The sequence below is a fragment of the Crocodylus porosus genome, unplaced genomic scaffold (genome assembly GCF_001723895.1).
Source record: "Crocodylus porosus isolate Cpor-Errol unplaced genomic scaffold, CroPor_comp1, whole genome shotgun sequence".
NCBI lineage: Eukaryota > Metazoa > Chordata > Crocodylia > Crocodylidae > Crocodylus > Crocodylus porosus.
In genome coordinates, this window is record NW_017728943.1 from 85,312,379 (window position 1) to 85,327,525 (window position 15,147).

The 15,147-nt window shown below is 39.4% G+C and overlaps 1 protein-coding gene across 1 annotated transcript in view; it reads right to left on the reverse strand.

Moving 5' to 3' along the window:
* CRIM1 (cysteine rich transmembrane BMP regulator 1) overlaps positions 1–15,147 on the reverse strand; it is a gene marked incomplete at its 5' end in the record, with an annotated part of 383,203 nt that overhangs the window by 178,234 nt on the left and 189,822 nt on the right. Inside the window, one exon of the mRNA XM_019548604.1 lies at positions 5,899–6,020. Coding sequence (XP_019404149.1) covers positions 5,899–6,020 — 122 coding nt within the window. The remainder of the gene's footprint in view (positions 1–5,898; positions 6,021–15,147) is intronic.

Below are 15,147 nucleotides of genomic sequence, written 5' to 3' on the forward strand. Positions count from 1 at the left end.
CAGCAACGGTCAGGCCGCAGTTGGAGTACTGCATCCAGTTCTGGGCGCTGCACTTCAAGAGGAATGTGGACAACATGGAGAGAGTCCAGAGGCGGGCCACTTGTATGATTAGGGGGCAGCAGGGCAGGCCCTACGAGGAGAAGCTACGGGACCTGAGCCTGTTCAGCCTCCAAAAGAGGCGGCTGATGGGGGTCTAGTGGCCTGTTCCAAACTAGTCAGGGGGGATCAGGAGGCACTGGGGAAGTCCCTGTTCCCCTGAGCACTACCAGGAGTGACCAGGAATAACAGTCACAAGCTGGCAGAGGGTAGATTTAGGCTAGACATCAGGAGGCACTACTTCATGGTCAGGGCGGCTAGGGTCTGGAATCAACTTCCAAGAGAAGTAGTGCTGGCTCCTACCTTGAGGGTCTTTAAGGGAAGGTTAGATGAACACCTTGCTGGGGTCATTTGACCCCAGTACTCTTTCCTGCCATGGCAAGGGGTTGGACTAGATGATTTACTCAGGTCACTTCCGACCCTAGAAACTATGAAAGTATAAGCTACCCAAGAAATGGTAATTTTGTTTCCATGGTTTATTATTCTTGCTGCTAAAAAGTTGTGCCTTATTTCTTATGTTTTGGTCTAATTTACCTCACACTCTTCTTTTAAAAAAAATAAAGTCTGAATTGTAAGTATTTCAGCACAAGTCATTATTGCTAAGCCCTTAAATGATTTTTGTGGCTCTTTTCTGCATCTTCTCCAATTTTTCAACAACTTTTCAAGTTGCATATAATTTTCAAGTATCAGTTTCATGAACATTGTAGTCAGAAAAAATAACTTTTATACTTCTACTGACTATTCCTTTGTTTAGCATATTTATCCAAATCCATGACAACCCTATACGTAAGATGATTGCCCCAATAATTGGGTTCTATACGTGGAAAATTTATAAATTTGTTATAGTTTCCCATGTATATAATGTAATTATTGGAGCACCGCCTTATATTAATTTCCACTGCTGCTGCAGAGGGTAAAGCAGCAGCAGGAGGGAGGTGATGGGGGAAGCAGGCAATGAGAGAGGCAGTGGAGGAGTGATGGGGGGCAGGCAATTTATGTGTGTGTGTGTGGGGGGTTCAAGCAGCTTGTTGCTGCTGCTGCTATGGGGTTGGGCTCTATACCCCAGCTGAAGTGGGACTGGAGCCTGCCCGAGCAAGGTAAAGCAGCACGGGGTTGTGGTGGGAGGTAGGAGGAAGTGGGGTGGGGGACTGAGGCTGAAGGAGGCCAGAGGCGATGAGGAGGAGGGTAGAGGCTGTAGGGGAGCAGAGGTGGGGGGCAGGAAGCACTAACAGCTCCAGCCCTGATCCCAGGTCAGGGCCAGAGCCGGAGCCACAGCAGCTGCCGCCTGCCTCCTCATCTCCTCATACTAAAATCCAAGATGAAGGGTTCCCTCCAGCACATTCAAATGAGGAAGAAAACCTCTTCTTGTATATATCAAATTAGGCTTTTTTGAGTTTTTTAGCTATATTACACTGGAACTTCATGGTGAATTACTTATCTAATAATTTATTTTCAGTCACTGTTCTCGAGTTTATATTCCCCTATTGTGTAGCTATGACCTGAGATGTATTATCTTGCAGTTGGTTGTATTAAAATTTTTTTGAATGGTCCTGAGTAGCCAAGTAACACAGGTTGATCATCCTTCATCATTACCTCCTACCAATCTTTGTGTCACCTGCAATTTTTTAAAATCAAGAATGATTTTGTTTAGTTCCAGATCACTGATAAAAATATTATCAGTTCCTCATCAAGCAGCAGTCACTGCTGAACCACATTAGAAGCATTCTCTTTTAGTGATTTCCTATTGATAAATACACACTGAGACCTCTCAGTTAGACAGCTCTTATTTCATATATACAAATTTTTTATTGTTAGTTTTAAATCAAAATGTCAAACAATACTAAGTCCGATGCCTTAAAAAAACCTAAGTTTATTATATCTGCATGGGTAGCTATTGACTAAACTGATAGTCTCATCAATAAATGGAATCAAGTTATTTGAAAATAATTACTTGTAATGTTGTATGTTCCTCCCTTCCTGCCATGGACTTTTTCCTCATCTCCTTTCTGGCATTCTCTTCTCTCTTTCTTTCTTATTTACCTACGTATCTCCAGTTTGATTGCCTCCGGCCATGGACGAATCACTCTCTTTTCCCTTTACCTGATGGTTATGGGCCAGATGTCAGCTAAGAAGCCAAAGTTATTTTTTTCTTCTTATCAAAACAGTTCTCCAGATCACTGAGCTCTACTTCCAATGCCTTACAGCCATTTTCTCCAGGCATAAGTTTGTGAGGGATTCATCTTGGATAAAAGCCCACAGTAAATAGAATTTTCCAACTTAAAATTTTTTTTTTTTATATAAAGGTTCAGTGGTCATGCTAAATCAGAAGTGATTAGTATTAAACAGTACGTGAGTGGTCAAATAAATTCAACAATGAGAAAACTGACTGACCTAAGTAAGGGTATTATTCATTTTCAAAATATAGCAGTAAATGGTGATGCATATCCAGTTTCAAGACTAATGAGAAGGTAAATGATATCAATTATATCTTCTGCAACCTAGTATGTTAAAAATCAAAGTTCAATAACCTACCCAGTAAGACTGCGATTGGTTTGCCTGAGAGATGAGAAGAAATCTTATCACTACAAAGGGCCAAATCTTTTGAATGTGTTAAGGTAAACAGAAAGGAAATGATGAAAAGTGAAGTAGCACTAGAACAATTTTAAGTTCACAGGAAAATCTTGCTTCACATGTTAAGTCAAATAGAAGTGGGTACATATTAGAATAAAGCAAAAGCAGTCAGTTATTGAAGCTGAAACATCTGCCAATTTAGCAAATCTAATATAAGAATACTGATTTTTCAGCTCCATGGCATGCATGTTGCATCAGCTAAGGGTATGGAAAAAACATTCAACCACTTTAAACAGGGAAAAGGAGCTAGAGAAAAAGGAGTTGATGCTCAGGAGCATGCATCAGGTGCTATGCTGCAATCTGTATAATCTTGTAGCAATACAAATGAGTTAAATCATCCAAACTTTGAACCTGAATGTAGCAGTTTTGCTATATTTGAATTGCTACAGATTAATGCAGATATAACAGTTGCATCATATAATTTTGTACTGGTATACTCTGATATCAATTGTTATATCTATCTATGCCCCTGCATTTTGAAAATTATTTATAGATAGGCTGAGGCAGTGTCAAACTCCAGATCTGGACCACAGGGCTTCTTGGGGGATGGATCTGGTGGTGGCAATGAAACTGCTGTGGTGTAAGTCAGTCATTCTCAATTTTTTTTTTTTTTTTTTTTTAATCGGGAGCCATTTGTAAACATTGATGGCCAGTCCTGACCCAGTAAAGAGTTTAAGTAGAAAACAGCCTCCTAACCCTGCCATTGCGACCAGCTGCTGGCCCTGCCATTCTGATCAGCTGCTCCCCACACCCAGGCCCCAACTACCCAGTAGGTAGGGCTGGGGGTGGGTGTGTGGGACAGGGGGGTGAAGCCGGAACATGAGCAGCCCCAAGCAGCCCAGAACTCTGCCAGTCTGCAAGGGAAAACCCAGTTTCCTACGTTTTTCTCCTTTAAAGGAGAATCCATTTTTAAAGTTTGTTTGTGACTCTTTCATATATTCTTGTGACCCACTTTTGGGGCACGATCCACGGGTTGAGAAACGCTGGTATAAGCAACATCAGGGAGCCGTAAGGGGTTAGTGAACCCATTGCTTGGCCAGTCCCCAAATTCCCAGCCACTCTAACAGCCCTGCAGGCCAGAAAACACTCTTGTTTGGCACCCCTGGGCTAATGGAATCAAACTGTTAGGAAGTCTGATTTTGGATAAAGGAGTCTAAGTTACACCAACAAAAGCTTCAGATCTGAAACATGCTTATTATTTCTTCGTTATCTAAGTGTTAAAGCGAATACTGAATTACTGTGTTGAGAGGATACGCTGTATGATTAAATCAAGTATTAAAATATGTCAACTGTAACACTGTTGTTTTAAGAGAATGACAGGAATTTGGAACTGGAAGATAGATAAATACTAGTTTGGTGCAACAGATTATGAGGCAACAAACAACCTGGGTACATTAAAATTAACTCTACAGAATATAGAACCTTATCCCCAATAATCTGAAGAAATACTTAGAGAATTTAAGCACCATCAGTCTCTTTCTGATATAAACTCTTTTTAACTTGAGAGAAGCTCATCATACATACCCCCTATTATTATAAAAACCAAACTGGGCACCAAGTATTATATTTGCAGTTTTAATTATGTGTTTTGTAACGTAACATGAAACTATAAAAGCATTTTCTATGGTATGCACACATGGTAAAAAAAAAACAAAGTAAGGGCTGGCCCCAAAATGTGCCAAACCTGCAGTGCCTCCCACAAAGTACTTTAAGAGGCACCACTATGTCATCACATGACCCCAAAGCACATTTGAGAGGCACCTAGTCTTGTTTCTCCCTGAAAAACCCTACTGTTCCAAAGCCCTACACCAACTGAGAAGTGTCCTATCTTCTTCTTAACCCACCTTCTTAGGGCCTTGTTGCACATTAATTTTAAGTGGCTCCTGGAACTCTTAGTTCTTGGATTATCCACACATTATCACTTAAAATTAGTTTTAAGCATACTTTAGACAGCTTAAAGTTTCGCCACTCCAGGACAGACTCATCTCTGATCTGTTTTACCTACCATCTGTTCCATTAATGTGTGGTCACTTCCCACAGATGAGCCACCCAAGTTACAGTCCTTTAGTATGCCAGGATGTAATGTCCCCTCCCCTCCTGTTCTGTGTAGACAGATTTTCTACCCCTGTATTCTACTGCCTACAGGGCAATTACAGCACCAACCCAACTCACCCTCCTACCCAGGGGTTGTGACAATCTACAGAGCACATGCCAGCTAGACAAGTTGCAGGGCATGGATGGCTCTAGGGTGGCTGACTTCCTTCAGGGGCTGACTGCCTTCATTTTACTTCACTTCTCCCACCCCCATTTTCTTGCCACTGCATTGCCCACCTGCATTCCATTAACTTTCTGCCTCCTGGCTTCATGTTCCTGCCTCCTCAACCCCGCTTTGCAACACCCCCCCACTTACAGGAGGGATAGAAGCCTGCCCTGGCTCACCAGTTATCTATTTGCAACTTACAGCTATAGCTCCTAGTCCAGCCCCTGCTTGCCACTCCTAGAGTGGCAAGTCAGAGGTGTGAAGGTGAGGGGACATGCAGAAAAGGTTTCTAGCCTTAAGGTGTGACTGCTCTAAACTCAAACTAGCACTAAAAAGTGCTAGTGTAACAAGGCCCTTACAGTAGTCCTGAAATAGACATATATGTTTAAGGATTCAAACAGTATTTTTTTTCAAAACACTTGCAATTTTAAAAGACTCATGACAACAATTCTATATTGACCTTGATTCGTATATTCCAAAAGGTTTTAAACCCATAACAGTAATTGCTTTAGCAATGTTCATTAAAGCTAATTTGAATTACTGAAAGTGTAAACTTTTTTTAGAATCATCTTATAAGACCTTGGACTGCAAGTACCATAAAACTATAGTACTGAATAATACAGATTATTTGATACTAGTAAATGAGAGATTAAACTTTATTTGTAGTTTTAGAGGAAAATGTTTCCCCACATTTGAGTTACAATGTTGAGAGGTTTAAAAAACTAACCTTTTTTCTAAAGCTAAGTTGTCCATATATAATAGCTTGCTGCTTGATTTATCTTGACCATTTCCTGACAAAAAACATTAAAATTTCCTAAAATCTTGATAGTGCACTAAAAACAATTAAATACCTACATCTCCTACTGATATATAAAATCATCCTTTCCATGTACAATAGAAACTTCACATACCATTGACACATTCAAAGACATCACAGCACTTGCCAGGTGTTCCATCTCCACGTGAGACTATTTGGGGAATGGAGCCTGCCTCACACATGGGGAAACCACATAAACCAGAGAGACACTCGCATCTGAAACCAAAAAAAGGAAAGGAAAACCCCATAAATAAATTAAGCCACATATGAGGGGAAAACACAGGCAAGGTGAAATAGCAGACTGGGCCAAAAGAGTTCTTGTTGTATGAATATTATAGAATTACTTTTTACTAACACAGTGAACACAAGTTAAAAAAAAAATTAACTGTTTGGTAAATAACTCTCTGAACTCTTCTGCTGTAAGATTAAGTGCTAAGTGGTCATGCAAACATAGTGGGACAGATGGAAATATTCCAATCTGCCATACCAACAACATTTTTGGAGCAATAAACACTTAGGGACGGGTTCAGAAAGCAGCATGCACAAAAAGATCTCTAGTTTGTGGGAGACTTCTCCACAAAGTTGTTTGAGAACTGCCTAAATTAGTAAAAACTGACAGCAGCGTCCACAGCTAAAATACTGTCTCACTTCTTTATCCCCAAATTGGTCTGAATTTAGGGGTCCACCAACACAGATTTTTGGGGCTCATAGCCAATTTTTAAGGAGGCATATCAGCTGATACTGATCAGATTTCCAATATGCAACCTGGCAACTTGAAGAGTAGTGTCTGGCTGGTAAGCCTCTTGTGGTAGAAGGGGTGGGGCAGGGCAGGGAAGCAGATCAAGGCCACTGTGATGAGGGAGGGAGTTTGGCTGGGGCAGGCGCTGCCCAGCTGGAGCGGGGCGGGGCATGGGACAGAGCTGCAGCTCATCCAGGGGGTGCAGGGCGGGGGGGAAACAGCTCCCACTTCTGCATGCACTCTGGGAGGGCATAGGGGGCATGTGTCCCCAGCTCTGTGCACAGGACAGGGCAGACTGCCACTGTGGGCTGGGACCATGGCTGCAACAAGGCTCTTTCTGGTGGTGGCGAGATGAGGGGCTGGGCTGGGCTGCACTCAGGGGAGGCAATGGCAGCACCGGGAGGGGGTGCTATGTGGGGGCTGCAGCCACCCCAAAATTTGCCACAGCACCCACCACACACACCCTATAGCGCCACCGCCACCCACCCTGAGTGCAACCTGGCCCACCCCACCAGGAAGAGTCCATTCCAACCCCAGGCCACAGCAGCAGCCTTCCCTCATCCTATGCACAGATCTGGGTGCACAGGGTCTCATGCCCTCCTGGGGTGTGTGCAGTGGCAGGAGCTGCCTTACCCTTCCCACACCCCCTGAACAAGCCATGCTCTGCCACGGCCGGGATGTGCAGTGCCTTCACCAGCCCCACTCCATCCCTCAATCTGCACCCCCCCAACACCCCTTCTCTCTTCTACCACAGACTTACCAGATGGAGGCAGCTCTCCAAGCTGCTGGGCTGTGCTCCTCACTGCCTATTGTGCAGCACTGTGGCTGCATGGAAGCACTGGGCATTTATCAGCCACATTATTGGCTACATCAGGCAAAAAAAAAACAATTTCCAATACAGTCAATTTACTTTATAGCAGTGCTGATCCAATATCAGACCAATGCATCAGCGCACCTCTATCTGAATTGGGCTATATAGGGAGACAGAAAGAAAAATAATAAAATATTCTATTGCTTTGACATCTTGGGCAGTCATTTACACCCAAGCAAAATAAGTATAAAACTACCATTTTGAATTGGTAGTGCTTGACATCCATTTTCCATTGGTGATTATATACGTTGCAAGGCAACAGAGAACTGGACTTTAATGGCCAGATCCTATTCCACCTAACAGACACCTAAATGGTACTTTGCTGTCTAAATGCAATCCTATTCTATCTAACTTGAGTCCATGAAAAACCACAGAAACAAAATGGTGGGTGCAGCCTCACCACTTCCTATGACATAGTTTTAAGGCGCAGAGAATGTATATTACCCAAAGCCATGTTAACAGTTTTTCAGGAATTTGAAGAGGGTAGAATATGATCACTAACATTAGCAAAGGCTTTTTCACAATACGAAAGTTTTTCAGATCAGTCTCTAGAACTAGAAAGTACAGCTCAGATAAAAGGAAGTTGTATGCGTTCCTCCCAATTTTCGTGCTCTTAAAAATGAACCAGCCAAACAAACCAACCAATGACCAGAGGAAGGGGAGGTCTCTGTTTGAAACTCATGAAGTCTAGAGACATTATTATTGATGTTTCTACAGCACTATCAACATATATTAAGCTGGACAGAAATTTACATTTAGTAGTTCCTGGTCTTAAGAGATGACATAGTAAAGGAATAAGCAGCCACAATACAATACAAGACAAAATGCACAAGGAAAGCTCAGTGCTTATTACAGCTAAACAGATTCATGGAACAGGTACACGATTTTTCCTTAGTGTATAGATTTAAGTTCTTTGAAAAATCTAGGAATTCACTTACCACCCTGGGAATAAATATGAATTTAAAAAAAAAAATAGGAACCATATTTTATTATTTATTTTATTTTTATTAAAGTAAATGAGTATTAAATATCTAGCTATGTTTACTATATGCTTCAAAAGAGGCATTATCATGAGCACCCCAAATCAACCTATCTAGACAGAATCATTAGGCCCAAAGAGATTCTCAGATTCTTTTGGTCAGTAAGCTTCCACAAGGAAAAGGAAGGTGGCTTTCCTACTACCCCTCATCTCTCATTATCCCTGAGAGATACCACACCCAACATCAGGATGCAATAAAAGATTAGAAAAACTAGTCCTAGCAGATAGGTATTTAAAAGTTATCCCTTTCATCCCTTCTCCTGCTTTAGTGATTTTTGTTAAGGTCTCCACTGGAGAACACGTCTCTCAAATACAACTAACAAGAACAGTGCAGTGAAGGTGAGCCATCTCCAATGATTTTAAAAAATATCATGTACTACCATAGAGCATAAAATGCCACAAAAATCTATATCCATTATTGAAAGGCAAAGAAATTCTTGCAGAAAGCTACATAAATATTACATTTAAGAAGTTAAATCTACAGACAGTTAAATATGCAGAAATAAAGCTGAATGATCAAATGCTGTATGCATCCATTAGCATATTTTATTATGATTTATTTAATGATACAGTATAAATTGTAAGACTATTGTTTAGTTTTACACATGGTATGGACAAATATTGAGCACAGAATAAAAGAGCCATGGGCTATGGTAATGAGCAAAGAACTGGAAGATGAAAGACCTTGATTTTATTCACCACTGACTGACTGCACTAACTTTAGAAGGTCAGTTAGCTTCTCACTGTCTCAATTTTTTATTTGTAAATACAGGTAAGGGGAAATTACTCACCAGTAATTCTCTTTGTTGTAGTCCTTTCCTCTGACACTACAGAAAGACAGTAGGGACAATTGGCATTATGGCTCCCCCTACCTAGAAGCAAGAGAGCAAAGGATGTATGATAGCGAGCTCCCTATAAATGGTCCAAGTCAGTCCCTCCCCTCTTTCAATTAAATACAGAAAATGAAGATAGAAAATATATAAAGAATAGAAATGCCAAGATAACACTCAGGAGGGCAGACTGGGAAAGGAGAGGACTTTGACAAAGAGAATTACCAGGGACTAATTTTCCCTTGTTCCTCTTCTCCCATCCTATGGAAAGACAGCAAGGACAAGTTGCAGATGTAACAAGCAGCTCCCCTTTGGGTAGGCTTATCATAACTTGCTACTTTAACAAGTAGCAATCTTTAGCCAAAGGAGACACTCTTAGCAGGAAGAAGGTCCAGCTCATAGTTTTTAAGTAAAGTGTGTGGGCAGTTTTACATATTTTACAATAGATTTCTTAGCCTTTACGCTCCAGGAAGTAGAGATATTTCCAGAGGAATTAGTTCTGACAATCACGGGACAAGTCTTGTTCGGCCATAACATAGGTTAGACAAGTATGCGCCTGAATCCATCTAGCAAAGAGAGCCTTGGGGTAGCAATAAAAACAGAAAATAACATTTTCTCAATGTCAAGAAAAAAAAGCAAAAAAAAAATTCAAAACACTTTATTTCTAAAGAACTGGCTGTTTGTCTAGAGAGATGACTGGATTAGGATAGGGATAGAAATATATTGCTCATTGATCTGAAATTCTATATTCACTTTAGGACTAGACTCTGGAGGACAGTATAGCTTTAACCCCATCCAGAGAAAACTGCAAAACAAGAGAAAAAGAAAGCTAGGGAGCCTAGTTTCCTGGCCTAAAGTCGCTGCTATTAGTATACACTTCAGAGTAAGCAGCTTCATAGAGAGAGATGTCTAATCTATTCTATGCATGTTTTGGCCCATCCAGTATAACATACATGTGCCACTCATAACGGTTTAATATACTGTTGGAACATACCTGTGCGTTCCAACAGAATATTAAACTGTTATGAGTGGCATCCTCTTCCTCATCAATTGTTCAAAGAGTAGGCCCATAAACACCTGAAGAACAAGGAAGAGATTTCACTAAGGAGTAACTAGTTAAAGTAAGGTGATTTGCCATAATAAAAAAAATATAAAAAACATTTAAAATATGGGAAAAGGAATTAATGGTTCTGCATCGAGTGGGTCCACAGACTGCAGAACAAGTAGTTAGTTATAGCTGGAGCATGCTGATCCTTAATTTCTGAAATTCCATATTTCTTTTTAAGCAAAAGGAAAAAAATATGCAAACCTACTGCTATTGGCATGAAATGAATTTGCTATATAGGAGTGTTAATGTGGAAAGTTTTAAAACAGACTTTTAAACAATCTTCAATCTCCCCAGATAGGCCTGCTGAGAAAGTTATCTAAGCACGTTCCATAATGTTAGCAATGAAAAAAGGGTGTGTTAAGAGTGAAAAGAAACCTTAGAAAATCTTGGGGTGATAGACAGCTGTCTCACTGCCACGAACACAATGGTTGGAAACCCTGGGATAAAGAGACAACCAAAAGAGGCAGCAAACTTACCACTGTTTTATCTTGATGGATTTTTTAAGTGCTCTTAGGAGAAGAGGAATAAGTGGAAGTGATATCCCCATTTTGCACTCTAGTGCTGCAGAAGCCTATTCTTCCCTGGCTTATTACTTTGAGAACAAAATTGAGGAAGTTTGGTAGAACTGGTTGTTGCAAACTAGTCTATTGCGAAGGCACTCAACTCCCAAATGCTTTTCTATGAAGAAACTTAGCAGTTTAAATTGTAATCCCCTGGGCAAGGGCCTGGAGGTTAACCCAGTCCACCTATGGGCTGCTTTTTTCCTAGTACATAAATTGTTCTTAAGGTATAGGAAAGGGGCAATGTACAAGTTACTGGCATGACAGCAACAGGAGGAATTGAATTTATCTGCTTTCTTACCTTTATACACATATGCCATAGTCACTATTTTACATTAAAAAGGGCATAGACATTGAGAACCAAGCACTCTCGAGTGACAAGAGCTATGCAAATGGGTTTTTTCTTATGAAATCAAAAACACAGAGTAAAGAGGAAGAAAGAATGGTATGTTCTCTAACAAATGAGTTGGATAGTTTCATCCAAACACAGAGTCCCTGAATAAAAGGAGATGGGTGTGTGAAGGGATGTAAAGCAACCTCTGTTGTATAAGTATCATGGCCTGCCATCTGGTAGGAAGGAAAAGAAAATCAGAAAGAACACATGAAGCTGGCTTTGGAAACCACTGGCACAGAATGGACTGGACTGGTACAGATAAAAAGGTAATACTGAAGTTAATGACATGTGTCCAGTGAAAGGCAACCTTGGCTAGACTTGTATTAAGAAGCAGGGTTATGTGCAAAAGCTGCTGAAGAGATGCCAGGGAGATTCTCCCTTAACTGATTTAGTAGTCTAGAATCTGGTCCCAAGACCCTGCTAGAAGACTCATTAAGCTGGCCTGAATATCAGCAAGGTGCATGCATCTGCCCAGTAAAGAATCACTATCAAGGATACTAGAACCTTCGTGAAGACTGTGGAAGATAGAAAGAGGCCACAGAAGAACAACTGAAAATGGGAACCCTAAAGACAATGTGGGAGAGTCAACAATAAATTAGGTAAATGTGAATATCAAGTTATGTACATGCTTGAAATGCTGCTAAGGATAAGAACTTTCCTTGTTCCAAAATGGAATGCAATACTTTCTCTTATGAGCCAGAGACAAGATGGACTGTAGCCTCCCCAACTCATTTGTGAACAGTGAAATACTTTGAGGGGGGAAAAAAAAGCTCTAGGTCACCTTTCTGCCAGTTAACTAAGTTAATATAATTCTTTTCTTAGAAGTACTAGAAAACTGACTAGGAAGCAAGAGTTCCCTGAGAATTTAAGGGGCAAAAAGCGACAGACACAGATCTAAAAGCAATTTGGATGAACAGTCAAATCTGACTACATTCTGAAATCTTTTCATGCAGTTCTGGCCATCCCTTTTGTAGATTTCTGAAGGTGACTGCCTATTAACTGAAGCTGATTACATTTTTCATTAAAAAAATTTCGGAAAGACATTTTCCCTCCTAAAAATTGATATTTTTTTTCCTTTTGGGTTTTTCTTTCCCTTTCTTCTTCCTTCCATTAAAAAAATTGCTACCAGAAAAAGTAAAAGAGGTAGGAAGGGAAAGAGGAATATAGGGAAAAAAACCTTAAAATTTGGGAGAAAAAAAATCATCATTGTCCACTCATTCATTCAGGATGCTTTTTAATTGCTTACAGTTTTGCCAGTTTTTAACAGTAACTTATCAGCAGGGTTCCAACTTCAAATGTATAAAAGATAAATTGTAAAGAAATAAAAATCATCACGTACCTAGCTAATAACCCCATCATAAAGGTAGCAGCACACCAAATGAATCTGAATAACGATATGGATCCAATTGGTGTGATATAACAAATTGATATTTACCACCACCCTGGCATATGGTTTTATAAACAGCACTTGTAGAATTTCCTATACTTAGAATAGACTCAGCTATAGAACACCTAACTATAGGATAATAAAGGATAATGATACATATAGCAAAAATTGCTTCCTTTATTTTTGCTAAGTAGAGAAGTAGTAAAACTAACATTTGCAATAAAAAAGACTTTTTGTAGGTTAATTTAAATAATGGGACTACTTTCCCCAAGAATCTTGACTTTATAATATGGTGTCATTCAGGATTTTCTATGTGAGTTTTGACTTTCTCAACTATTCAGACAGTGTGACAGAAAAATTCACATTTCAGAACTGAAGAAAAACATTGTGTAAGGACATAATAGATAATACAATACAAAATAATATATAACTATATTACAAGCATCCGTTTCCTTTACTTCATTCACTCCTGGCTTTATGAGCTCCCTCTTATCAATTAATATGAAATCTGAGCCTCATACAAATGAGCACTCTCTTTAGATGGTCTTCTATCAAGAAATTAAATATCACTTTTTGTAATTCACCCAAGTGACTAGAACCGTTTAATCATTGTCTAAAAGGAAAATAAGGAAAATAATGGAGCAAAGCTTCACAAGATGACAATAGAAAAACTACAGCAGGTGATTAATGACAGGTCTAGAATTCTCATGAATTTTTTTCAAAATAAAACATTCAAATATTACTACAGTGTTAGCAGTTATTACTTGATACTACTAGTACATTTCTAAAAGTGGACTTAAAGAACACTCCAAGTACTAGATTTAAATAGAAATTAAATAGCCATTTGGTGACATTTCAAATATTTTATGCTTAAGTCAAAAATTGTATATTAATGACATCTTAAAAAGCCTACCAAAGTCCTGAACATCCATACTCATCTTCCAGAGGCCTGCATAGCTAAGACCTGAGTGACTAACATTATCCAAATGTGGTCATTTAATAGGTAGGGATTTCTATTCAGGTTATCAAGAGAGTCATTCATGATCTTTCTCCCCTTATATGTCAGGTAACTGTGGGAAAAGATCATCACCATAGATTTACTGTGACAATAATCCTTTTTGAAAAACACTGAGAAAAAAATATAACAAAGATGTGATAAAACTGTGCCCTTTAAAAAATCATCCATGATATCCCTATTTTCCCCCTCGAGTTAGAAAGGCCCTGCTGACAAATTCTAAAGATTTGATGTCAAATATTAAAGGTTGTATGAATACCTGCATCCTCTGTAAAATGTTAATTCATTGTTCATATACCTTTAGTAGCTTATATGCGGTAAAAAAAAAATATTTCCCTATTTATCCAAAGAATGTTGTCTGCCTAGAATTAAGGCATTCATTTCATTTTAAAAATTAAGATGAGTAACCCAAAAAATAATCTGAGCAAGACTCTGCTAGTTCATTCTTCTAAGGAAGAAGAACTGGTTTTAAATTCACCTTAGACTTAGCATTCCAGATGAATAAATAAATACTTTTATCAATCTCATGAAACATGGTTATTCAACTGATGATATAAACTCTGACTTTCTGAAATAGGCAATGGAATTTAAGTAGTATATTCATTTTTATATCTTTAATGTATAGAATTACTGTGAAAGGTAGGCATGCCCCATTTATTTAAACTACTCTTTATCTAGTTTATAATGAGGAAAATATTTAAAAAACATAAATCTACTTCTTCCTAGAAACTATCACTTCATTAAAGGAAGATTCCTTCCAGTTGGACTTTGTAGCTTATCAGAAAAATACAGCAAAATGATACTGACATTAAAGGTATAATGCAGCATAATATCTATAAAAATATATTCTGTGCTATTTAAATATAATATACCTATATGAAGCAGTCTTTTATACTAGATGAATGAGAAGCTAATGTTATTACAGTGAACAGAAAGGATTTGTGGCTATTTGTTGTTAAAAAAAGGATGAAGTTTGACACAATAATATTTTGACTTCTAAATTCTGTACCATTTTGAAACATGTTTCATAGTTTCATAGTTTGTAGGGTCAAAAGGGACCTGAGCAGATCATCGAATCTGACTCCCTGCCATGGCAGGAAAGAGTACTGGGGTCAAACGACCCCAGCAAGGTGTTCATCTAACCTACTCTTAAAGACCCTCAGGGTAGGAGCCAGCAGCACTTCACTTGGAAATTGGTTCCAGATCCTAGCCACCCTGACTGTGAAGTAGCGCCTCCTGACATCTAGCCTGAATCTACCCTCTGCCAGCTTGTAAGCGTTATTCCTAGTAACTCCTGGTAGTGCTTGGGGGAACAGGGACTCCCCCAATGCCTGCTGGTCCCCTCTGACTAGTTTGTAACAGGCCACTAGATCCCCCCTCAGCCTTCTCTTGTGGAGGCT